Source organism: Camelus dromedarius, unplaced genomic scaffold (assembly GCF_036321535.1).
Source record: "Camelus dromedarius isolate mCamDro1 unplaced genomic scaffold, mCamDro1.pat HAP1_SCAFFOLD_114, whole genome shotgun sequence".
NCBI lineage: Eukaryota > Metazoa > Chordata > Mammalia > Artiodactyla > Camelidae > Camelus > Camelus dromedarius.
The window spans coordinates 3,140,782-3,166,646 of NW_026989787.1; the positions used below are offsets into that span (position 1 = coordinate 3,140,782).

The 25,865-nt window shown below is 44.8% G+C and overlaps 2 protein-coding genes across 2 annotated transcripts in view; both read left to right on the plus strand.

Moving 5' to 3' along the window:
* The window catches only part of LOC105091828 (collagen alpha-1(XII) chain), a 32,710-nt gene extending 15,499 nt beyond the window's left edge, over positions 1–17,211 (plus strand). Inside the window, exons 6-7 of the mRNA XM_064483801.1 lie at positions 16,840–16,938; positions 17,140–17,211. The gene's annotated coding sequence lies outside the window, so the exon portion shown is untranslated. The remainder of the gene's footprint in view (positions 1–16,839; positions 16,939–17,139) is intronic.
* A 3,014-nt stretch (positions 17,212–20,225) lies between these two features.
* LOC135320681 (cTAGE family member 6-like) lies at positions 20,226–24,982 on the plus strand. Its single transcript, XM_064483802.1, has 6 exons — positions 20,226–20,844; positions 21,545–21,605; positions 21,718–21,753; positions 21,890–21,957; positions 23,312–23,382; positions 24,933–24,982. The coding sequence occupies exons 1-5, from the start codon at positions 20,639–20,641 to the stop codon at positions 23,322–23,324; spliced, it is 384 nt and encodes a 127-aa protein (XP_064339872.1). The 5' UTR covers positions 20,226–20,638; the 3' UTR covers positions 23,325–23,382; positions 24,933–24,982.
* Positions 24,983–25,865: the final 883 nt, after the last annotated feature.

Consider the following 25,865-nt stretch of genomic DNA (forward strand, 5'->3'; position numbering starts at 1 on the left):
CATGATTTTAATGATCTAACACACTAGAAGAAACTAATAGACTAAATGAAGCAGAACAGGTCAGTGAGCTAGAAGACAGATTAGTGGAAATCACTACTGCAGAACAGAAGAAAAATGAAGAGGAATGAGGATAGTTTAAGAGAACTCTGGGACAGCATGAAATGCACTAATATTCACATTATAGGGGTCTCAGAAAGAGGAGAGAGAGAGAAAGGATGTGAGAGAATTTTGGGAGAGATAATAACCAAAAACTTACCCAACTTGGGAGAGGAAACAATTACCCAAGTCCAGGAAGCACAGAGTACCACACAGGATCGGCACAGAGAGGAACATGTGAAGGCACATAGTCATCAAATTGACAAAATCAAGGATAAAGAGAAAATGTTAAAATCAGCAAGAGAAAAGCAACAAAATGACATACAAGGGAGCTCCCATAAGGTTATGTCAGCTGATTTCTCAGCAGAAAGTCCACAGGCCAGAATAGAGTGGCACGACACATTTAAACTGATGAAAGAGAAAAATTTACAACTAAGACTATTCTATCCAGCAAGGCTCTTGTTCAGATTTGATGGAGAAATCAAAAGCTTCACAGATAAACAAAAGCTAAAAGGATTCAGCACCACCAAGCCAGCTTTACAACAAATGTTAAAGGAATTTCTCTAGTCATCAAATCATAAGAAAAGAGAACAAAAAGAAGAAAGAGAGGGGGAAAAAAAGACATATACAAGATTGCTGTGGTTGTCCAGGGTCTTTTATGGTTTCATATAAATTTTGGAATCGTTTGTTCTAGTTCTGTGAAAAATGCCGTGAGTGTTTTGACAGTTGTTTGCTTTGGGTAGATGGCCATTTTGATAATGTTGATGCTTCCAGTCCAAGAGCACAAGATATCTTTCCATTTCTTTGTATCATCTTCAGTTTCCTTCATCAGTGTGTTTTACAGTTTTCAGAGTATCTGTAACCTCCTTGGTTATATCTTTCTAAGTTTATTTCTAGGTGTTTTGTTGTTTTTGATGCAATGGAAATGTTTATGCCAGTTATAAAATTCTGGTTTTTGAAGTGAAAAAAGTGAATGAAAAGCCAAAATCGCAAAATCTCCTTCTCTCTTATGGGTGAGTTGTGCTCCATTACCTGTATGTGGGGCATCTTCTTTATCCAGTCATCTGTTGATGTGTACTTGGGATGCTTTCACATCTTAGCAATTGTAAATAGTGTCGCTGTTAATAGCGGGGTGTATATATATTTTTGAATTAATTCTTATTTTGTGGTTGACTTTATTCCTTTAATAACTATGTAAGTTAAAAAAGCTAAGGCTCTAAACCTTCTTAGACAATGAACAGCAGATACATGCAAATTTTAAAAATACATGCAGTAAGAAGAGCTGATAGGCTTATGAGGGATTTCCTTTGATGTGACATTTCCCTCTTGCTGCCTTTAGAATTCTGTCATTGTCTTTAAATTTCACTTTTTGAATAATGATATGTCTTGGTGTGAGTCTGTTTGAGCTGATCCCTTTTGGGACTCTCTGATTCCTGTGCCTGGATATCCGCTTCCTTCCTCAGATTAGGGGAGTTTTCAGCCACAATTTTATCAAAGATTTTCTCACCCTTTCTCTCTCTTCCTTCAGGGACCCTTATAATTTGAGTGTTACTCTGCTTGGTCTGCCTCAGAAGTTCCTTAACCTTGTGTAGCATGCTTTTTCTTCTTGCTTTTCTGATTGGGTGCTTCTCATTATTCTATCTTCCGGGTTGCTAATGGGTCATCTGTGTTGCCTAATCTTCTGTATTACCTATACTTCTGCTCTGGCTGGTTCTTTTTTTATATTTTCTAGTTCTTTTTAAAACTTCTCCCTGTGTTCTTCTGTTCTTTTTCCCAGTTCAGCTATCATTCTTACTACTATTGTTTTGACCTCTTTGTCAGGTAAATTACTTATTTCTATTCATTATGGTGATTTTCTTATTCTTTCACATAAAACATGTTCCTGTCTTCTCATTTTAACTTTCTGTATCTCTGTGAAATTAGGTGAAACAGTTACCTGTCAGAGTTAAAGATGTGTCCTTGTGTGAGCGTGTTCCTGTGCAGTCTGCTGTGCCCAGCGGGCTGGTTGGGAAGAGCTGGACCTGAAGTGATCCTGGGCTGCGCTCTTCCCCGGGACATGCTGGCAGCCCCTGCAATGGGGGCCACAGGGCTGGAGTCAGGGGGACTGGAGCCAGTTCCAGGTTCAAGCAGGGGCTTCTCCTCTGCTCAGTGACTGTTCCAGCCCTATCAGGTGGCACGGTGTCCCATGGGGCTGAAGCACGATCTCTGTGGGAGTTGGGGTCTCCTGGGTGTGATGGCAGTCTCTGCTTTGGTTTAGGATGTGGCTGAGGCCTGACGGCTTGCAGTGGCCCTTCTGTACTTTAGTACAGAAGGATCTGTATAAAGGTTATGTATAACCTTTTCTCCGGCGTGAGCAGCTTGGCTAGAGGGTGGGTCAGGGCCGGAGATATTGGGGCTGCAGCCCTGAGCTGCCCCCCCGCCTGTCAGGTGTGCACAGGAAAGTGAGTTCTGGGGATGGCAGGCCCTGCACTGGTGCTAGTGCTGTCCCCTGCAGAGGGTGTGCAGGGACACACTAGCTGGCCGTGACTGCCGGCTGTCTTTTCAGAGGCAGGGCCACACCCAGGCCAGTGCCACTTTCTCCCACAATGCACACGCTCACTGGCAGTGGAAGCCTCCGCCTGAGTGGGGAGCAGCACCGAACAAGGAGGGTGGGGCCAGGAGCCTGGGGGAGTCCAGGGGGCCCGCCTGAGCCACCCCTGACAGCCGGCCGGAGCCCAGGCAGCGTTCAGCCTGCTGTGTCCCTGCCATGATGGGGAGTCAGTGGGTCTCTGCCCAGGCTCTTCAAGAGCAGGGGCTCAGCTTCTCACAGCCCTCCAGCAAGCCCACTGGTTTTCATCCCAGCTGAGGGGGCTCCTCGTCCCAGTGCTGAACCCTGTGCCTGGGGTGCCTGATGCGTGGTTCAAACTGTGACTTAAGGCGCAGGTGATTGTCAGGGCTGGAGCACCACTGTGACCTCATGCTGTCTGCACACGGATGCCCACAGCTCCTAGTGTGTGTGATTGGTGGGGGGCCCTGCGGGGAGCGGCTGTAGGTCTGTCTGGCACAGACAGATGGGGCTTGTCATGATTATTCCTCACAAAGATGGTATAAGGCCAGGATATGCCGTCTCATTTTCCAAGGGCTTGAATATTATAATGTGTGATGTGCCTCAGCTGCCTAGTGTGAGCAGCATGACTGCAGGTGCTCTGGGTCCAGGAAAGCAAACTCCAGTTATGCTCTTGGGAATCAAAGGAGCTGGTCCTAAAGGGGGCATATTTACCATAAACGCTTACACATGTCAGTCATGGGGAAACCAGATTAAGAAATGGATGCTGCCTGAGTTTAGTATTGAATGATTAGAGAATGTAACGAACCTATAAGATTCTGAATCAAAATTAGAGGGGAAGGTATAGCTCAAGTGGTTGAATATGTTCTTAGCATGCACGAGGTCCTGGGTTCAATCCCCGGTACCTCCACCATAAATATAGATAGATAGATAGATAGATAGATAGATAGATAGATAGATAGATAGATAGATAGATAGATAGATAACCCCTCCCCCAAAAAAGATTCTGGATCAAACTTAGTGCAATGGCAAGTGGAAGTGATCCAAGGAGTACTTACAGTAAGAAATAAAGTCCTGAACTTAATCATCTTGTTTGATTTTCCCAGTGGGTAAACAATGATTACGGTTTTGACTGTTGTTTTGATTTAACTATAGAATGTGACCAATTGTGAAGTGTGAAATCTAAGGATACTTGTAGTAAGATTAGCATTGTGATGATGTGGTTTTGGGGGTTAATGATTTCTGGGATAGATGAAATTACTGGCTACGTGTGCTGGGGGAAGAAGACAAGTTGCTGATGGGAGAGGAGGCACTGACAAATAGAGACGAAGGCTTGTGAAAAATGAAGGCGGGGACCACTAGTAATACGCCAGCTAATGTAGAATGGGTGCTGAGCATGGTGACAGTTGCTGTAATGAATAACGGTGATATTATGCCATCTAAGCATAGTAACGGGGATATTAAATGTGATCGTATGTTAGTATCTATATAGGATGCTGTAAATGCAAAAATGATAGTAGTGTAGACTAATGCCATTTGATAATTATGAAGTTAATTATAATTTTATGAGTCAAAATATTTTTATTTAAACTAATTATCATACATTCATTCTAATCCTTTTAAATTCATTCATAGGCCACCCTTATGGCTACTAGTAATGAGATTACAGTTTGTGGGATGAAAACTTTAGTTTTTTAGGTTATTCTTTTGAGATGTTCAGGGTAGGGGTAGGAGGAGGCCAATTTCTAGGTCAAATAACAGAAAAGTAGTGACCACTGAGAGTAAATAAATGGAGAAGGGTGGGTGTACTGACACTGTAGAGTCAAATCCACATGTGTGTGGGCTTGATTTTTCTCAACAGACACTTACTAGAGGAGGTCAGAGTGTGATCAGGACAAGCTGTGAGTCTACAAAAAGCCATAGGTTGGAAGTCAGTTGTATTGTTTAAGTCTAAAGAATAAAATGATCACCAATAGATAGCGACCTATAGGACAATCACACTTCATCTACAAAACGCTGTATCAGGCCGCTGATTGAAATCCAAACTGATTAGATGTAAAGGGAAATTTTAGCTGGCATAGAAAGCACAGAATGAGAAAAGTAGAGCCAATAATTTTGTGTGGTCAGTGGGAGCTTTTAGCCATGAAAACTACTGAGCCAAAACTCCATCTGAAATTGTGAATTTTATATTCTGACACTTGCAATAATAGAAAATAAGTTCCTAGAGGAACTGTGATGAATCAGACTTGAAATATTGTTTATGATTTCTATCTGTTAGCTGATGGTGAGCGCAAGTGAGGGGAACTTCAGAGGCTCACAGAACTGAAGTATTAAGAAGGTATTAGGGGACCTGTATGTGTGGTCAGTGTGGTGGTGTTAGGTGGTGTGTGCATGTATTTTTATCATTTTTCTGATCAGGAGGTAGATTGTAATTTTAGGATCTATGTGCATTTGCCTGTGTGTGTGGGTGTGTGTGTGTGTCTGGTGAGAGTTTGGTCGTGGGGTGAAACATTGTAAACATACCCGCTCTGTACTGAGAGCTGTAGGACCTCCTTCCCTGCTAATAATAACCCTGTTCTTGTCACCACATTCCCATCCATCACAGCACTACTTTCAAATGAATATATGTGATGTCCTGTTTGTCATGTATCAAAGCAGTGCACCCATTTATAGTTCGTAAAGTTATTTATATTTTAAATTAAAAGTATTCATATATATGATGGATTTTATATTTTTATGCTTATTTACTTTGATGCTCGGCTTAATGATAATAGAGGACCCATTTCCTGAGACAAAGTTGACTTGCCGTTAGGAGTCAGGAGCGCTCATGAACACATCCTCACTCTGTTTGTCCTGACTGCTGCGTGACTTAATGTCATTGGAAGGAGTTTACCAAGACAAAGCCAATGGTCTCCCTCAGAACCTCAGGGAGCAGGTCACAGGACGGGCTCCAGGTGGATCCCTTTCCAAGGTAGACCTTGGTTCAAGGCAGAGTTACAGCACTAACCACCCCTGAGACCCATAGGTGATTCACATCCCCTCTGTCTTCTCGTCCATAAAATGGGTTATTGACAGTGTTGTGTAGTTGGAACACTGCACTTTGAATTTGGTCCGTTGGTACATTTTATTGCTTAGTGTGAGACCTCAATACATTTGACATGATGTTAATTGGTAATTTATAGGGGGCCCCAACTCCTGAGGGTTGGAGGGAATTCTGATTGACAGTAGGAGGAGACCCAGGATCCCTGAAGCCTACTCACCCTGGATGGGACTCAGTCCCTACAGGCTGGGGGACCCTGGGGCCAGCACAGTGCCAGAAGCCCGGCTGTGGGACCAGGAAGGCCCACGGTGTGGTTGGAAACACAACCCCACTGGGTCTGTGAGGAGTCGGTGTCAACTCCCCACAGGGCAGGCTCCAGAGTTCGCTCCCCAAGGACAGCCCATGCTCCTGGAAGTCAGCCCCAACAGGGACAGACACAGGCTGCAACCAGCAGTCCCAAGAAAAGTGGGAGGTACCAGTGTTTGCAAGTATGGTGACCCCTGGGGACCTCAGCTCCAGGGAGGTCAGAGCCTCAGAGCAGGAGGGCCTGTGAGGCCAGGGTTCCTGCCTTTTCTGCTGCCTCCACTCTGGGCCCCTTCCCAGAGTCAGGCCACCCTGGCCCTTCATCCCCCACCATGCACCCTGGGCTGGCTCCCTCTTTCCTTCCTGCCTCCTCTTGTCTCTGCTTCTCCCTACCCAGTGCCTGCTCACCGTCTGTCACTCTCTAGGACTTGACCCCCACCTCTCTCTCCAATTCACTCACACACTGTCTCTCTCCCTGCCTGTCTCTCTGTCTCTCCCCCCAGATCTCCAGGCCCTGGGCTCTGGTCCAGCCCTGTCCAGGACCACAGGGCCCCACCTCTCCGAGCCCCCCCACCCTCACCGGCAAGTTGTGGCCCCGGCCCTGCTCACAGTGGAGGAGCCCGGTTACAGAGGCTGCTCCTGCTGGTACTTACTGCTGCACCACTGTATCCCCGGTTCCTGGGCAGCACAGTCTCCCCTTGACCTGTTGGTGACCTTTGACCTGTTGGTGGCCCAGCCTGGACAACAGAGCTGCTGCAGGGCTGGCCACCTGCCCCAGCTGGAAGGAGGGAGGGCCCTGCGGGCTTAAGGGGCTCCTGGGGGATTGGATTGAGGGGCATCTAAGGAGCCAGGTATTTTCACCCAACTCTTTGTGAGTGGCAGAGCGTCCCAGACCACTGACTGCCCCCTGCCCGTTTCTCACTAAGAAAACTGCTGGCAGGTTGGGGAGCTCCTGAGACTTAGGAGGGAGCTGCTGCCTGGAAATGGGGCACCTGAGGGCAGCTGGGAGGGCAGGGCAGGGGCCCAAAGCCTGGATGAGTGCGGGGCCCTCTCACTGGACTCCCACGGCCACTCCAGGCACCTCACTCCTTCCTCGCTGTCAGCAGTTGGCCACTTCACGGGGACAGATATGAGGGTCTCTCTGACCCTTGAGACTGGCAGGCCCCACGTGCTCAGTATTCCCCGACTGAGTGAACCCCAGCCCCCGCATCTAGACACCAAGTCTTCCCACCGCCCCAGAAGGGTTTCTCAGGCCCCCTCGCAGCCAGTACTGCCCCAAAGCACAACTTTGTTTCTGCACCCCCCCCCGGGGTAGGTTTCCGCCTCCTTGGACCTGTGCGTACGTGAATCACTGAAGTGCAGAGTAGAAGGCATGACAGTATATAGTTATACTGTATAGTTATATATATATATTTGGCAAAACTAATACGGCTTATTTTTATGTATGTATCACGTATTTTAAAGTAATGTGTCGTCTACAGGTGTACTACCAATAATAAAGGCCATATGGGTGTGGTGATGTGATTAAGATGGTTTGCTCTTAAGGTCTTCTCTGTCTTGTGGACATTCTCTCTGCCTTTTGTATGAAGTGCTGAGTGAGGGGGAGTGAAGACCTCCCGCTCTGCTTGTGCAGGTGATTCCTCTTGGTTCTGTCATTCTTTACCCCACAAGTTTTTCAGCCACTGCCCAAGGGAGACCCTGGGAATTTGGAGAAGGAGGAGGGAGCACCCAGCAGTAGCGGACAGGGGACCTGGGTTGGGCAGGACCAGAAAGCATAAGGTCAGAAAAGTTTGCAAAGAGGACCCAGGGTTGGATGGCAGTTGGTGGTGGGGGATCAGGTAGGTGGGACACATTCTAAAAGTGAGGTCACCCGGAATGCCCACTGTGAGGTGCCGGGGCAAAGGCAGGTGATTGGTCAAGAGAGGGCATAAAGCACTGGCGTTGCCAAGGCAGCGTTCAGACAGGAGAAGGCTTGGAGGGAGGTGGCTCATCCCCTCCAGCCGCTCTTAAGAGTCCGCTTGACCTGCCGTTTGTTTTCCTGAACTGCTGACCTTCTGACCTGACTGAACCCTCCTTCCTCCCCTCAGGAGCTTGATTAACCCTCATCCTTCCTGTGACCCCCTTCTCCTCCCAAGTGCCCAACCCCTCTTCCTGTCACACTCCCTCCCCAATCCCATCTCCAACCCCTCCCCACCCCACCCTGTCCCTGTCCCTCCCCACCTCCCCACCTCCTGCCTGGGGACTCAGGGCCCTGAGAGGACCAGGACATGGAGGTCATGAGGCTGCTGTTCTGGCCCCACGTGCTGGGGTATATTGGATACGGAAACACAAATGTGAGTAAACATTGGGCATCAGGTGTCCTCCTTTTTCTTGGGCTCCTTCACACTGTGCTTAACTCACTGCTTTCTCACGGGGTCCTTGATGGTAACTCATCATTGGTGGAGACCGAGGCCCTCAGGGCAGGTTTCTTGACCAGCCTGCAGCGGCTCTGGCCACCAGCATCCTCAGCAAGATCTGGGTCCTGTCAGGACCTCTTAGACCAAACACGGCAGGTTGACAAGATGAAATCTGAAATAGTTACTTTATTGCATCAAAGAAGGAAGTGTAAATGTACTAAAAGCCATTGAGTTGTATACCTAAAATGGGGGAATGTGTGAATTATATCTCAATAAAGCTGTTTTTTAAAAAGTGAGAAACTCTTATTTACTAGAAGTCATAGTGAGACTGGCTCCTGGAAAGCTTGTCAGGATCCTGCTTCAAGCTGTGCACGTTCGGGTCCAGTCCCCATGCAGTGCACTCTCCTGTGCATGCGCCCTTCCTGGTGGTGATATCTGGGAGCAGTGGGGTCTCAGAATTGGGTTGGTGCTGGTCTGTTAAACAGTGAAGTGTCATCTGTTCTCTGTGGTTTCTGGTTTGTTAAATTCTAGCAACTTTTTTTTCTTTGAAGTGTATTCTTTTTAGAAATTTAAATATAACAAAAATATTCAATAGCCTTATAATTTTTAAAAATATTTTTATTAAAGTATCGTCAGTTTACAGTGTGTCAGTTTCTGGTGTACAACAGAATGCTTCAGTCATATAGGAACATAAATGTATTCATTTTCATATACTTAATTTTACCATAAATTACTACAACATATTGAATATAGTTACCTATGTTGTACAGTATAAACTAGTTGTTCATCTACTTTATATAGATTAGTGTCTGCAAATCTCAAACTCCCAATTATTCCCTCCCAACTCCCTTCCACCCTGGTAACCATAAGTTTGTTTTCTATGTCTCTGAATCTGTTTTCATTTTGTAAATAATATTGTCTTTTTTTTTTTAAGATTCCACATATGAGTGATATCATATGGTATTTTTCTTTTGCTTTCTGACTACTTCACTTAGAGTGACATTTTCCAGGTCCATCCATGTTTCTGCAAATGACATCATTGTATTATTTTTTATGGCTGAGTAGTATTCCATTGTATAAATATACCACAGCTTCTTTATCCCATCATCTATCAATGGACATTTAGTGTCCATGTCTTGGCTATTGTAAATAGTGCTGCTATGAACATTGTGATGGATGTATCTTTTTGAATTAAGGTTCCTTCTGGATATATACCCAGGAGTGGGATTGCTGGATCATATAGTAAATCTATTTTTAGTCTTTTGAGGAATCTCCATACTGTTTTCCATAATGGCTGCACCTAACTACATTACCACCAGCAGTGTAGGAGGGTTCCCTGTTTTCCTCAGCCTCTCCAGCATTTATTGTTTGTGGACTTTTGAATGATGGCCATTCTGACTGGTGTGAGGTGATTCCTCATTGTAGTTTGGATTTGCATTTCTCTTGATAATTAGTTATATTGAGCATCTTTTCACTTGCCTATTGATCATTTGTATGTCTTCATTGGAGAATTGCTTGTTTAGATCTTCTGCCCATTTTTGGATTGAGTTGTTTGTTTTATCTTATTCAGGTTTATTAGCTGTTTATATATTCTGGCAGTTAAGCCCATGTCAATCTCATCTTTTGCAAATATTTTATCCTACTTTGTCGGTTCTCTTTTTGTTTTGCTTATGGTTTCCTTTGCTGTGCAAAGGCTTCCAAGTTTAATTAGGTATCATTTGTTTATTTTTGCTTTTATTTCTATTAGACTTCTAGTAAATTCTGAGTTATCCCTTTCCTTCTCATCTTGGAGGCTGCCCCCAGGGTCTTTGTGTCTAACTAGGTTGACGGGAGCCCTGACAGCCCAGCCGATGCGAAAGTGAGTGGCTGCAGCCTGCTGGGATGTTTATAATGGGGAAATGCCTAGGAACGACATGACCAGGAGGTGGACAAGTTGTTGTACTTTCTTTAGTGAAGTGTCCATGTGCAGAGTGTTGATTTCCCCAAAGCTGAAAGGGTCCTGCCTGTCCTTAGAATTGTCCAAATATAAAGAAAATTCCGGTACATACTGTGAAATTTTCACTCTCAAGAAGAAATACCTCCACATCCAAGAAAAAGAAAGACTGAGAACACAGCCCATGGATGTAAGAGGGTTTGTTGTGATGGGCGTGCACCGGATTGTTAGAGACCTGGAAAGAACTCATGTCGGGAACAACCTCGGCGCTGAGGCAGAATCATGCCACGTGGACCCTCCACTCAAGGAAGAGTCTGTTCTGTGTCTTCTGAGCCCACTGAGGGTGTTTATAGGTGATCTTTGTTAGAATTTTTTCCCTCAAAGGGAATGAGGATGAGTTCTCATAGGTTAGTAAAGCTCTCTTTCCTACCACATCTTTGAGCATTTGGATAAACTTGTCCTCCTCCACCGTTGCTCATGGCCGCTGACTGTCCGAACCTGAGTCCACCGGCCCTGGTGGGTAGAGTCTAGGTAGGAGGCAGCCACTGACGCCAGCGCTCAGTGCCATGTGTGACAAGCATGCCCACTACTGAGGGGGTTTTACCAGTTAGCGACTAGATGCTGTTTGTCTCTCTGTGCCTTTGATCTGCGTGTCTGTCCTTTGTGCTGAGACCCACTGCTCTCTCAGACAGCGGCTACGCAAAGACAGTGCATGTTTCCCACCAGCAGACATTTTACTGATCTCAGCTGTGAGAGCAGCTGGCAATGACAATGTTACCGATTTCAGAGGTTGCTTTCTAGAGAGGTTTTATTTGCACAAAATGGAAGCTTGGTGTCTAGATTAGTACAAATTACATTGTGTGTTTATTTCCTCCTATAATACTTAGAAATCTAGCTTTTACAAAACTATGTGTTTGCCTTCTGTTTTGGTAACTGTACATTCCAGAAATACAAATTAATTTTTGTGGTGGCTGTTAATGGACGTAGGTGCAATACTGTGAAATATGCATGTGAATGATTTGTACTGATTATTTTGAATTCTCTTTTTATGTAACTTCATTTTCATAGTTTTGAAAATATTATACAAGATTATTCAATTGTACAAATGCTTATTTATTTCAGAAGTCTGACATTACATGCTCTGGTTCAGAAACAAAGTGAACATTGAAAGAAAACCTCCACGGTTTTTAGAAAGTTGGGCTAAAATAAATCATTAATTTTTGCCAGAATAGTAATTTTGTCATTATTGTAAGAGCTGATTGGCTTTCTCATTCATGTCTAATCTATAAATGTACAAATACATCTCTGTACATCTCTCTGTATTTGAACACATATCTTCATTGCTCTTACCCCATACATTTTGGGTGTATTTTTGAGGATATTTCATAGGAGTCTGTCCAGGTACTTAATGAACATACAATAGAAGATGTAGGCTTCCCATGCCCTGTAGGTTTGTATTAGCTTATTTTTTTATTTCAAGTTGGCTTTGCCTTTGTAAGTTAAGTTTTGTTAACTATTTTAAAAATATTTGCAATATATCTGCCAGCAAAGTCAAATCTCTAACATTTTGTGTGTCAGATATTTGACATACGTGAGCAGCAATGAAACTATCACCAAATGAAGGCAGTAAACATGCGCACACTCCCAAAAGCATCCTCCTGCCCCTTTTGAACTCAAGTATCCCTTCTCGCCTCTCTGAGGAGCTGTTTGAGGGTGTAGTTTAGGGTTTTTAAAGATGATTCCCTGTGACAGATGTACTGCAAGCGTCTTTGAGGTTCCTCATTGTCTCCAATATCTTTTCAGGTCCTCCATACTCTGGTTCTCCTTTTCCATCCTCGGTCTGATCTTTATGAACTTCTGTGGAAGCTTACTCTTATTACTGCCTTCTGGGGAGTTTTTGGTTTTCTCATGTTCATCTGGAGGACCATCCTCGCTGTATTACTAAAGTACCTGATAGTGTCCTTTTAGTCACACATAACAGGAAATTTTATAGTCACTGGACATTTTATTTTCATGCCTGGGCCAGAATCCAGGAGTCCAACCCTTTTCTTTTTTCCTTTTAGATTACTAACTTGGACAGAAATTAGTTTTGAAATGGAAATTTGTTGCAAAATACTATCTTTATAGTAAGAATCCAATGAACAAAACCACAATATGTTCTCATTGAGAAAATGACAATTTATAAACCCTTCTCTTCAATAGCAAGCAAGAAATACTAAGTATTTGGTGAGCCCATCTCTCTGCCCACCTGCCCCTGCCTGTGTGTTGGGTGACGGGACAGGGACGCTCAGTGTACCCTGAGCAACATGTGAAAAGGGAACACCCATGATTTCCTGTTTACCCTCCATAGATGCATTCTTCTACAGCCACATTGTAGCCACTGGAGTGTTGACACTGATGATATTCCAATAGATTGCCAAGGTTGGGGGCAGGCCTCAGTCTCTGGTAATCATTTAAAGTTTTGAATGAAGAAGTATGTTTTAAGGGTCAGGAAAATGTGTCTTTACATGGTATTACAGTGGAGTCCTGCCTGGATCTTACTGAGCTGTAATTCCTCACATGATGACTCGTGTCTGAGTCAGGAAGCATGTCCACTTCCTGACAATGGTCGCTGTCTGTCCTGCTGCTGGTGCTCTTTTCTGTCATCCTACTGTCCTGTTCCATGTGCTCTGTAAGGGGCCTAGATGCACAGCAAGGTTCCTAGAGAAAAAACAAATCTCTTCTGTACAGCACAGAGGACTCTAGTTGATATCTTACAGTAAGTTATAGTGAGAAAGAATGTGAAAACAGACATAGGTACATACACGTGTGACTGAAACATGATGCTGTATGCCAGAGACTGACACATAGTGACTGACTACACTGCAATAAAAAAACAAATGTCGTAGATGTAAGGCACCACTTTCTGTATTAGTGGAAGGGGTCACACACAAGATACGTTTGGCTAGCAGTGTAATGAATATTTGTAAATTCTGTTTCCTTTATTACATATTTGTATAGACAGATGAATGACGCAAAGAAATGCTTAGAGGAGGCCATTAGGCAAAATAAGATGCTCTTTGATGAAGCACTGAAGTTTAAGGCAGAAACCTCTTCTTTTCCCAGATTACATTCTGAAAACGGAAATGAAAGTAATGGGTAATTGTTACCGATTCAGTATGTTTTGTTGAAGGAGAACTTGAAAACCATTGAGAGGGATAATGAATACTTCAATGACATCATTCTGATTGCTCGAGCTTAGCTGCAGGCAGCGAGGGGTCAGGATGCCAAGCGTCCACGCTCAGTGAGAGTTTGGCTGCTACGTTGACCACAGCTGGGCTTCTGAGGCTCTTTGTGCCCTGGGCGAGCTGCACGCTCCCGCTCCTCCTGCTTTTGGCCACAGCAGAGTGTGGGAGCCTGGGAGCGGAACCTCCATGTGAACAATGACCCAGAATTTCACGGACTAAAGCCTCTGTGACTTTTTAACTTCAGAGACTAGGAAATACGTCTTATTTCCACAACTTAGGGAGATTTCTCTCCACTCACACCGCTTTCCAAGATACATAGAAAATGCCAGGAAACTCCTGAGAGGTGAAGGAAGTTACTAGCCGAGCTGTGCAGCCCCTTGCCTTGTTTATGTTAAACAGAACTTTCCATGTGAATTTGGGAAAACTTTATATTCCACTAGGAACACTCATTTGTGAGACCTTTGGCATGAGCAGTTTCCCACCCTTGCTTTCCTTTTGTCGTCCAGTCATGTCTTCCATTGTCCAGTGAGGAGGAAGTTTGTGGAGGCGAGGAAATATTTGTGCCTGAAGGTCTCTCTTTGTTCTACATTTCTTCATGGGCTTGACATTTGTCCTGGGCCCAGCCTGGGTCAGCTGCTATCACAGGAAACTTAGGGGTGGCTGTTGATACTGGCTGAGAAGGGACATGATTCCAGTTGGGTTAAAGAGAAGCAACTGCCCATCAGAACAAACCAAGACTTGCTGGAAGAGCTTGACAGGCTGGCAATGGAAGAGGACCAGCTGAATAAGGAAACACAAGATGCAGGGGGTCAGAACGAGCTGCTAGGATGCCCAGTGCTAGTACTTGTAGGAAGCGGCCCTGTCTGTTGTAAATGGAGCAGACGCTGTCTTTGACCCCAAACCGAAATTCAGGGAAAGTCCCAGATGCTTTCAAGCTTGTGTAAGGGGACGTATGACACTTGTATTCTTTTCTCTTTTTTTTTTTTAACATTTTTATTGATTTATAATCACTTTAAATGTTGTGTCAAATTCCAGTGTTCAGCACAATTCTTCAGTCATTCATGGACATACACACACTCATTGTCACATTTTTTCTCTGTGAGTTATCATAACATTTTGTGTATATTTCCCTGTGCTGTACAGTGTAATCTTGTTTATCTATTCTACAATTTTGAAATCCCAGTCTATCCCTTCCCACCCTCCACCCCCCTGGCAACCACAAGTCTGTATTCTCTGTCTATGAGTCTGTTTCTGTCCTGTATTTACGCTTTGTTTTTGTTTGTTTTTGTTTTTGTTTTTTAGATTCCACATATAAGCGATCTCATAAGGTATTTTTCTTTCTCTTTCTGGCTTACTTCACTTAGAATGACATTCTCCAGAAGCATCCACGTTGCTGCAAATGGCATTATGTTGTCGGGTTTTATGGCTGAGTAGTATTCCATTGTATAAATATACCATCTCTTCTTTATCCAGTCACCTGTTGATGGACATTTAGGCTATTTCCATTTTTTGGCTATTGTAAATAGTGCTGCTATGAACATTGGGGTGCAGGTGTCATCCTGAAGTAGATTTCCTTCTGGATACAAGCCCAGGAGTGGGATTCCTGGGTCATATGATAAGTCTATTCCTAGTCTTTTGAGGAATCTCCACACTATTTTCCATAGTGGCTGCATCAAACTGCATTCCCACCAGCAGTGTAGGAGGGTTCCTTTTTCTCCACAGCCTCTCCAGCATTTGTCACTTGTGGATTTTTGAATGATGGCCATTCTGACTGGTGTGAGGTGATACCTCATTGTAGTTTTGATTTGCATTTCTCTGATAATTAGTGATATTGAGCATTTTTTCATGTGCCTTTTGATCATTTGTATGTCTTCCTTGGAGAATTGCTTGTTTAGATCTTCTGCCCATTTTTGGATTGGGTTGTTTATTTTTTTCTTATTCAGTCATATGAGCTGCTTATATATTCTGGAGATGAAGCCTTTGTCGGTTTCATTTGCAAAACTTTTCTCCCATTCCGTAGGTTTTCTTCCTGTTTTACTTCTGGTTTCCTTTGCTGTGCAGAAGCTTGCAAGTTTCATTAGGTCGCATTTGTTTATTCTTGCTTTTATTTCTTCTAGGAGAAAATTTTTGAAGTGTATGTCAGATAATGTTTTACCTATGTTTTCCTCTAGGAAATTTATTGTATCTTGTCTTATGTTTAAGTCTTTGATCCATTTTGAGTTGGTTTTTGTATATGGTGTAAGGGAGTGTTCTAGCTTCATTGTTTTCCATGCTGCTGTCCAGTTTTCCCAACACCATTTGCTGAAGAGACTGTCTTTATTCCATTGTATATTCTTGCCTCCTTTGTCGAAGATGAGTTGACCAAAAGTGTGTGGGTTCATTTCTGGGCTCTCTATTCTGTTCCATTGGTCCATATGTCTGTTTTGGTACCAATACCATGCTGTCTTGATGACTGTAGCTCTATAGTATTGTCTCAAGTCTGGGAGAGTTATTCCTCCAGCCTCTTTCTTTCTCTTCAGTAATGCTTTGGCAATTCTAGGTCTTTGATGGTTCCATATAAATTTTATGATTTGTTCTAGTTCTGTGAAATATGTCCTGGGTAATTTGATAGGGATTGCATTAAATCTGTAGATTGCTTTGGGCAGTGTGACCATTTTAACAATATTAATTCTTCCAATCCAAGAGCATGGAATATCTTCCCATTTTTTAAAGTCTTCTTTAATTTCCTTCATCAATGGTTTATAGTTTTCTGTGTATAATTTTTTCACCTCCTTGGTTAGATTTATTCCCAGATATTTTATTACTTTGGGTGCTATTTTAAAGGGGATTGTTTCTTTACTTTCTTTTCTCTTTAAAATGTGTATGTTCAGAATCATTTCACTGCCTTAATGTCTTCTAGAGAGAATGCTCACCGAAGTCTTTGGACGTGTACCAGAGCTAATATATTTATTTTCTATGGTTTGTTTTGCACTTAACAAAATAACTTGGTTTTGAAAAAAGTAAGTTACACTTTTTAAGTATATCACCCTGAGTTTTCATTGAAATCTTAGTACATGCTTTGTTTTGTCCTGTGTGAAGATATTGGAAAAAGGAACATCTCCAGAGAACTTGAAAGATGCTGTTTCAGTGAGCACTTCAGGAGTTTCAGAGGAAAATGCCTCCATTAGCAGCAGGATTTCCACTGTACACATTAGCTTTCACAAGGAAAAAAATTTCATATCTTAGAAGATTAAATGTTGATACCTGTTCAGATTATTTTTGTTGGGAATTTAGTCATCAATGGAAATGTTTCATTTTAGGTTGAAATTGCTCTTAATAAAGCTCATGTCCACGAAGCCACAGTGGAACCTGAAGAAGTGCGTGTGCAGGAGGATGTCCAGCTCAGCAGCGAGAGGAGAGTAAGAGACGTTCCTCACCCTTTAGATGCTTACCTCAGAGGACTGATCGTCACTTTGTCAATGTTTAATTGTACTGTAATGCACGTAAAGAAGATGACCCATCTTAGCCGTTTCCAAGTGTACGATCCTCTTGTGTTAAGTACGTTCACATTGCTGTGGATCAGTACTTCCTGAAAGTCTTTTCTCACGTCTGTCTTGCAGCCAGGCATTTTGAAGCCCAGATCGAGGGTCCGATGCAGAGCGCCATGATGACTGAGGACTGCAGCCTGGAAGGTATGTTGCTTATTGGGAAGAAAACCTCATATGCAGGCTTCCTGGGAGATGTTGTGGCTTCAGTTCTAGACCCCTAGAATAAAGTAAATAAATATAATAGAATCAAATGATATTTTTGGTTTTCCAATGCATGTACCAGTTATGTTTACACTACACTGTAGCCTATTAAGCGAGCAATACCACTGTGTCTAAAAACCCCAATGTTCATAACTTAATGAAAATATATTTTATTACTAAAAACTACTAGCCATCATCAGAGCCTTCAGTGAGGTGTTGTCTTTTCGTTGGTGGATGGTCTTGAATTGATGTTGGTGGCTGCTGACTGATCATTGTGGCGGTTGCTGAAGATTGGTGTGGCTTTTGCAACTTCTTAACATAAGACCACAGTAAAGTTTGTCACAGTGTAAACTCTTCCTTTCAGGAACAAGTCCTCTGTAGCAGGCAATGCTGTTTGATACATTTTACACACAGGAGAACTTCTTTCCAAATTGGAGTCAGTCCTCTCAAACTCTGTGGTAATTTATCAGCTAAGTTCATGCACTCTTCTAAGTCCTTTGTGATTTCAGCCTTCTTCACAGCATCTTCACCAGTAGATTCCATCTGAAGAAAACAATTTCTTTGCTCATCCGTAAAAAGCAGCTCCTTATTCTTGCACCTTTATCATGAGGTTGCAGCCATTCAGTCACATCTTCAGGCTCCACTTCTCTCTTGCTATTTTCAGCACATCTGCAGTTCCTTCCTGCACTGAACTCTTGAGCCCCTCTAAGTCACACATCAAGATTGGAATCAATTCCTTCTAAACCCTGGTTCATGTTGATATTTTGACTTCTTCCCAAGAATCATGAATGTTCTTAATGGCCTCTAAAATGGTGAATCCTTTCCAGAAAGTTTTCCATTCATTTGCCCAGACCCATCAGTGGTATCACTATCTGTGGCAGTCAAACCTCCCAAAATGTATTTCTTAAATAATGAGACTTAAAAGTCGTAATTACTCCTGGTCCATGGGCTGCAGAATGGATGTTGTGTTAAGCATGGAAACAGCATTCATCTCATGCATCTCTATCAGAGCTCCTGGGTGACTGGTGCATTGTCCATGAGCAGTAATACTTTGAAAGAAATGGTTTTTTGTTTGCTTTGGTTTTTTTTTTCTTAGCAGTGGGTCTCAACAGTGGGCTAAAATATTCATGTTGTAAACAGATGTGCTGCCATCCAGGCTTTGTTCCATTTATAGAGCACAGAGTAGTTTTCCCATGATTCTCGTGGGACATAGGATTTTCAGAATGTTAAATGAACACTGACTTCAACTTACAGTCACCAGCTGCGTTAGCCCCTAGCAAGAAAATCAGCCTGTCCATTGAAGCCTTGATGCCAGGTGCTGACTTCTCTCCAGCTATGAAATTGCCGGATGGCCTCCCTTTGTAATTTTCTGCATTGAAAATCTGTTTAGTGCAGCCACCTTCATTAGCTGCCTTAGCTTCATCTCCTGGAGAACTTGCAGCAGCTTCTGGGTCTGCTCTTCCCGCCTTACCTTTCACAGGTATGCAGTGGAGATGAAATCTTGCCTTAAACTTCATGGGCCAACCCCTGCTGGCTTCACTCTTTTCTTCTGAAACCTCTTCACCTCTCTCAGGGTTTGTGGAATTGCTGAGAATTAGGGACTTATGCTAGATTAGGGTTTGCCTTAAAAGAATGTCATGGTTGTCTTAATTAAAGTGATAAAGAATGAAATATTTCAAGAATTACCAAAATGTGACACAGAGGTAAGAAATGAGCAAATGCTGTCAGAAAAAAAGGTCATTGATAAAATTGCTGGACTCATTGTTCCTACAAATCTTCAATTTGTTAAACAAAAAAAAAATGCGTTACCGTGAAGGGCAATAAAGTGAGACACACCTGTAGTAAAAATGAGTTTGCACTGGGAAGGTAACAAATGGGTTCCTGCCTTCAGGATTCTCTCCTTTCTTCACTCCCCACCACAACCAAGCTCTTGAGTGCACAGTGCACACACAAAGACAATTGTTTTATGTTTCCAGAACATAAAAAGAAAGCACAAGACCACCATGCTGCGTCTGGATCTGTGCAAGTGGGCGAGGGAGCCAACTTCCAAAGGCTGCGGCAAAGCACACGCTTCCCTAGAGATACTTGTGGACAGACGAACAGGCGCGTGGAAGAGTAAGACGCTCCCGTGTTAATTATGACACATAATGTCGTGTGAATGAATGTGTGAAATTAAGTAGATATTTTAATATGTTTCAGAATACTTACCACCATATTTTCTTTACCATATTCAATCAGTACAGATTTGCATTTATTTTTCGACCTTGATTTCTGTAATCTGCTGCTTCTGTTCATCCTAACTGGTTACCAGAGTCTTGTTTGTATTTAGTTTGAGGTTTTAGTGGGTTCTTGGACCAGATTTAGTCACTTCATTATCCGGATCCCCCAGATCCATTTTTATTGTCCTTAGGTTTCAACCACATCAAAGTGTCATGACCTGCCATGTGTCTGTCATTTTTATTAAACTCTAGGCATTGGGTAGAAAATAGGAAAATTTGAGGCCTCGTGTGAGGTTAACTTGCTGCAGAGAAGGTGGGCGTTATAGCTGGCAGGTGATCAGGGCACCAGCAGCGCTGCATCCTGTTAACCCAGTTAGCAGCTGAGATCAGTCAGTGCAGCCAGCCCTCCTGAGGCCCGTGTGTCTCCTGTCCACTTTTGTTCCTGGCATGTAGCGCTCGTGGATCCCAGCTAAGGCCTGTGGGTCTCTCTAGGGATCACCTTTTCTGACGGGCTGTGAGCTCCAGCTGCCTTGACTGTGGTCCCCATGCATGGGGGGCACCGGCTTCGGGGCTGCTCTGCATCTCAGTCATTTCCTCTGACCCCCGGGGAAGGTGGACCCAGTTCGGGGCTTCCTTCTCCATCTTGGCCTCATGTTCCTTCCTGGCTTTTTAGCAATTTGGTACGTTCTATCATGGATTTCATAATTTGCCCAGATTTTCCTGTCATTCTCAGGGAGAGGTCATGGAATTCACACCTATTAACCTGCTTTCAAAAGAAAACATTTTCTTATATTTGCTAAAGAACCAGGTTTTGCCCCAGGCTTTGACTGAAGTCAGGGCTCTCAGTGGGAGAAATCAGGTAAGTCATGGGCTCCTGCTCCATCCTGTGTGTTCTGTTGTGATGACTTGGTCAGGCCCTTATTCCCACGTTGAAACACAGTGAGCCCGCGCTGTCCCCGTCACAGGAGCCTGAGCCTGGGGGGGCACAGAGCACACCTCCCGTGGGCTTTTCCTGTGTGTTTACATTATGCACAAATGAGTAGGGGTGGGGACGCTGAAGGAAAGCCCTGATACCAAACTCTTGCCAGAGGCCTGAGTGTAGTTTTCTCATATTTATTAGTGGGGGACCTTTAATTCTTTCCTGTGTATTTATGAGCCTGAGCATTTATGGGGAAGGGCGAAAGGAACATGGAATTCTTCCCCTCCAATTTCTGGGAGGGATACTGGCAGAATTTCACAGAGTTTCTTTCCCCTCTCAGGAAGATGACATGAAAGGATGTGAGCGGGTGGAAAAGAAGCAGCTGTTGGCCTCAGAGGAGAAGGTGAAACTGGCTGAAGAGGAAACACGGCAGTACAAGTGAGTTCAGCTCCTCAACACCCGCAGCTCCGAAAACCGCTGTTGGATTTTTTAAAAACTTTTCTAAAATATTTAGACACAATATCACACACAGACCAAAACAAATGTTCAGAAGACATTTGTATACATGCTTCACACAGGAGAAAAAATGTTATGTTTACACGTGTTAAGTTAAAGGTTTAACTTCACAAAATATTAAGTTGCTAAGAATTTCCTGGTCCCCAGTGCTGGCCAGACTGTGTGGAAGGACTGTTCACAGAGATGTTTCTGAAGGTGCTATAAACTCTTCTCAACCTGAGAACAGCAGTTTGGTGTAGCGTCAGTCGGACCAATAAATATGCCCGTGCCACTGTGGAGACCGACGTGTTGTAAGGCTGAGAAATAGAGTCAGGTGTAAGGAAAGGAAGAATCAAGCTTTATGATGAAAGACGCTCAGCACAGGACACGTGAGGGAAATGCTGAGAACGGGACAGGGAATTGTGTCCGCGCAGGACCCGGCAGGCGTTCAACAACAGTGACGGGAGGAGTGGCTGCGGCGACAGCTTGGCACCCGCTGTGCTGCTGCAGCCGTGTGCAGTGCGCCGTATGCGGTGAGATGCTGTGTGTGAGTGTGCAGTGCGGATAACGTGGGATGGGGCAGGGTATTTAACAGCATACCCAGCGTTGTGTCTTCTCTGATGGAACAATTTGTAACTCGTAGGAGAAGACTTGAAGAATGTCACTGGCAAATGCGGGAAGCAGAGATCACTTGGAGACACCAGGTAATCTGCCTTCCTCCTGACACACTGAGTCCTCAGCACCTGAAGCAGACGGTTATCGTGGCCCTGAGAACCCCTCACCATGGGGTGTTTCTTGATGTGTTGACTTTTTAAGGTTGCTCTTGCTGAGAAGAAGGCCCAAGACAACTGGGTAAGAATTTGTTAACTTCCTTCCTTTTGTGCACAGTTGGCCACAACTGAACCCAAGACAACTGGGTAAGAATTTGTTTCCTTCCTTTTGTGCACAGTCGGCCACAACTGAACGTGGATGTGTTTTTCTCCCACAGCTCAGGGCTCAGGAGCTGGAGAGGGAAAATGCTGAGTTGAGAAGGGAGAATGCCCACCTGAAACAAAGGTACAGAATTTTGACACATTTTGAAGGGTGTTTTGAGATTCTTAAGGATTGGCTGTTTTGTATCTAGTAGAGGAACTGATGATGTAATACTTATTGAAGCCATTCTTTCTCCATCATTAAGACTGGACATAACATTCAGAGAGAGGCAGGCAGAGGAATACATGAGGCAGGAGCCCACCCCAGGAGGACCACACAGGCTGTCTCCTCCCCTGAGAGGTAAGGAGCGCACTGTGAAGTGTGGCAGCTTCATTTCTGCTGCAGAAGCCACCGAATGGGCTTCTTGTCCCCGTGGGTAATTGTTGGCTTTCCTGGACACCACACCACACACTCACCACAGGGAACAGTGTCTCAGCTGGTTGACAGGATGCTGTTTTCTTCACTTGCCACCACCTAGCTGGGCTCTGTCCTCTGTGCCTCTGGAGCTCATGCCCCTCCAGGGACTGTGAACTGCCCCCCAGGCCCTTGGGTGGCTGGCGTGGCTGGTTTCTGTGCGCTGGAAGACATGAGCGTCAGCACCCTCTTCCATCCTGGACACAATATTGAAGGCTGAATTCTCCTTGTCATTGAGAAAAATAACATGCACAGGGTTTTAGAATGAAGGCAGTGTGTCCTGGTGAGAAAAAATTTTCTCTTCACTTGTCTTGGTGGATAACTAACTATTCTATCCAAGATCTGCTTTAAGACAGCAGGCATTTCATCACTAATTTTGCAGGTCCCTTTGTTCTTATAAAAAAAGTTGCACAGTGACCTAGAGTAGCCAGTTAGCAAGTGGCATTACTATGTGGAGTATCACGTCTAGAGTTAAAAGTGTAACTCTAAAATCTGCCAGTAGGGTTTCCATAAAATTCACTGTTCTTTTGCCACTTATTAGAACACTAGTCTTTCTCAGGCCACTTCTGTCGTAAAGATTTACATGACACCTGGTTACTTACACAAGACATGTGCTGCCAGAAGGATTGTAACAGCTTCCCAGCGGGCTGAGGAGGGAGAGGTGGAGCTCATGGTCAGGGGTTGTTGATACTCTTCCAATGAAAGACTCTTCCTATTTCAATATTTAGCCTGTGTAGAAACTGCGATTTCCCCTCAAGTGTGAGGTGAGTTCCCTGTGTTAGTGCTGATGTCCGGGCATCTGAGCCCTGCGCTCCCATCCTGGGCGATTAGTTATGGAAACACCTGAACCAGGGCTCTGGTCTCTTCCTCAAGGGTCAGGAGACCTGTCTCCCCCTGGTTCTGGTGGGGGGAAGAGTGTAATATGGTGAAGGGGGTCTTGGAAGCTTTGTTTTCTTCAGCAAAGTCTGCAGCAAAGCGTAATCTTCCATCCTTTCTTTGTTTTTTTGTTTTTTTTTTTTATCAGATTCAGGACCTAGTGTAGCTCCGGTGCAGAACGGCAACTCCTGCCCTCCTGAGGCGGCCACAGAGGCCCAGGTAAATGGGGTGATCATTCTCTGTTGGAACTCTTTCTGGCAACTTTGATTTTTTTTTTCCCAGCTGCCCTTGCTGGCCTCATCTCCAGATTGTGTGTTCTGTGACAGGTCTAGCGTGTCATTCCTTTCCAAATTCAAACCCTTGCCCAGGAGCCAGAGGGCTTCTCCCCTCAGCCCGTCACCTTTGGTGGTGCCTGCAGAAGCCATCAGGGAGTGAGTGCTTAGGGGCTGAGGACCGCAGGCTTTGTGTGTTTCTTGAAATAACAGGAGGAGGGGGACCCCTCACTCCAAACTTCCTTCTCTTGGCACGGCTGACTCCTTCCTGACCTCTGTCACCCGGGATTGCCCCTCGGTCACTGAGACAGATTCCTGTCATCATTATTTTGCTCTTTTCTTGTCTCAGACCAGGTGATTCGCCTGTTGAGAATGTTCATTCAAATCCTCGTAACTGAAAACTGAGCAAAGCCCTCCCTCCAGCTTTATCCCATGTGCTAGGGGCAGCTTTGAGTCCTCTTGGGTGTAGTAAGTGTCACAGCCCATCATTGTCTTTCCTGGGGAGGTAAATGTGTCTTCCACGCTCCCTCCAGTTGTCCTCTGGGTAGGAAAGCCTGACTCTCAGAGATGTTGCATTTGTAGTAGGAGATAGATGCCGGAAGGGATAGGGCCCGCAGTGAAGAGGCCTATTTCCCTGCAGCGGGATTCCGATTGACACCACAGTCCTTACCTTGTGCTCCCCATCCTGAGCTGGGCCGGTCCTGCCCTGGAAGCTGTCAGAGCTGCTCCTCTATCTCATCACACACCATGGGATTTTGCGCATGAGCTGAAATCCCTTCTGTGTCAGTTGTGGGGTTGAGACTTCCCGCTTTGCTTTTCCATAGGACACACGTACTGTGCGTTTTGTAATGAACTTAAAATCCAGAGCTACCTGAGAATCAGGATGATTGACTGCCTTCTGAGGACAGCCTTGTCCCCTCAGAAGCACTTTGCAGGCTCCCCCGCAGGCCTCCAGGGTGCCCAGCTCCCCAGGGCTCTGTGTGCCCAGGGGCAGCCCCTGCGGGGAGGACAAGGGCCCTTTGCGAGGTGGGGGCAGAGAGGGCCGGGTGGGCGCCAGGTGTGGCTCTGCTTCCACATGTGGAGAATGGGCTCTTCACGTCCATCCCTTCTCCGTGTTCCTGGTCACGCAGAGCCAGCTTCTGTGGCGCCGGGGAAGGTGGCGGGGAGGGCCGTCCTGCCCGGAGTGGCTGCCTGTTGGGAAGACGCTACTTTGTCAGTGTGCTGGCACCTGTCTGTGCATCCTCTAGGGCAGGCCGCTTTGCTTCCTCCACTTACAGACACCGGCGGTGACGTGCGGTGACCGTGTCTTATCCCCGTGGCAACCTGTGCAGGCAGGCCCCCGATGGGAGGGTGAAGTGTGTGACACTCTGCTGCTGTCTGGGCACCCGGGGGAGGGGAGGGTGCCTGGTGCTGACGGCTGCTGCGTTGGGTTCCAGCTTTTGTTGGTGTTGGTGCTTTTGTCTGTCATCCAACACTGCTCTCCATTCTGTTCTGCAGGTTACTTTTGATGCAAGAGGGCCCCATCCTTTCCCTGGGCCACCTCCACCTGAGCCACCCTTGTGCCCTGTGCAGCCTCACCCAGCACCACCAACTGCTCCACTTGGTGAGACGAAAGCGTATTCCTCTGTTCTTTCTTGAGTCACTGAAGAAGAAGGGGAGATCGCTCTCCAGGGCTTCATAAAGCATGGGGAAACCTGACTGAGGACATTGTCATGTTCCTCTAGTCTGTTTGCACACACATTTGGACTGTGACTTCCCCAACCTGACATGGGAAGGAGGTGTCTCTTGTAGAGTAAAAAAGAGTCCTCTGACAGAAGGCAGAAGTGTCAGGTTTGCACATGTGCCTTCAACATGCACCGCATTCTGAGTTTTGAGAAGCACACCCGTATCATTTTCTCCAGTGAGTGGAGCCCTGGCCTTCCGCAGTTGATCATTAGTTAGGAAAACACCTGAACCAGTGGTCTGTGGTCGCTCCCTCAAGTGATAGTAGACCTGTCTCCCCCCTTGTTCGGATGTGAGAAATAGTGCAAGATGGAGAAAGAAGGCTCAAAAGTTTTGTTCTGCTTCAGCAAATTAACATCTTAACTACAATAGTGAACAGGGAAGGAGTTTTTCAGTTTTAGTTTTCTCTATGCTTAGAAGGTAGCGTGCAGCAGGGAAGGGCACAGCTCATTAGTAGATGAAATGCATGCTTAGCAATCAGGAGTTGCTGGGATGAATCTCCAGTACCGCCATTTAAAAAAAACTTCAAATATCAAAAATATAAATTGTGCAGCTCCAAATATGATATTAAATAATTTTACGTGTTTTTTTAATACGTCTTCAAAAATATCCAAACCATAACTAAGCTTTTCTTTTGGAAAATACTTTAATTCTCTAAAGTTCTTTCTGCCAATTTTTATATTGAAATATCCATGAATGTACATAGAT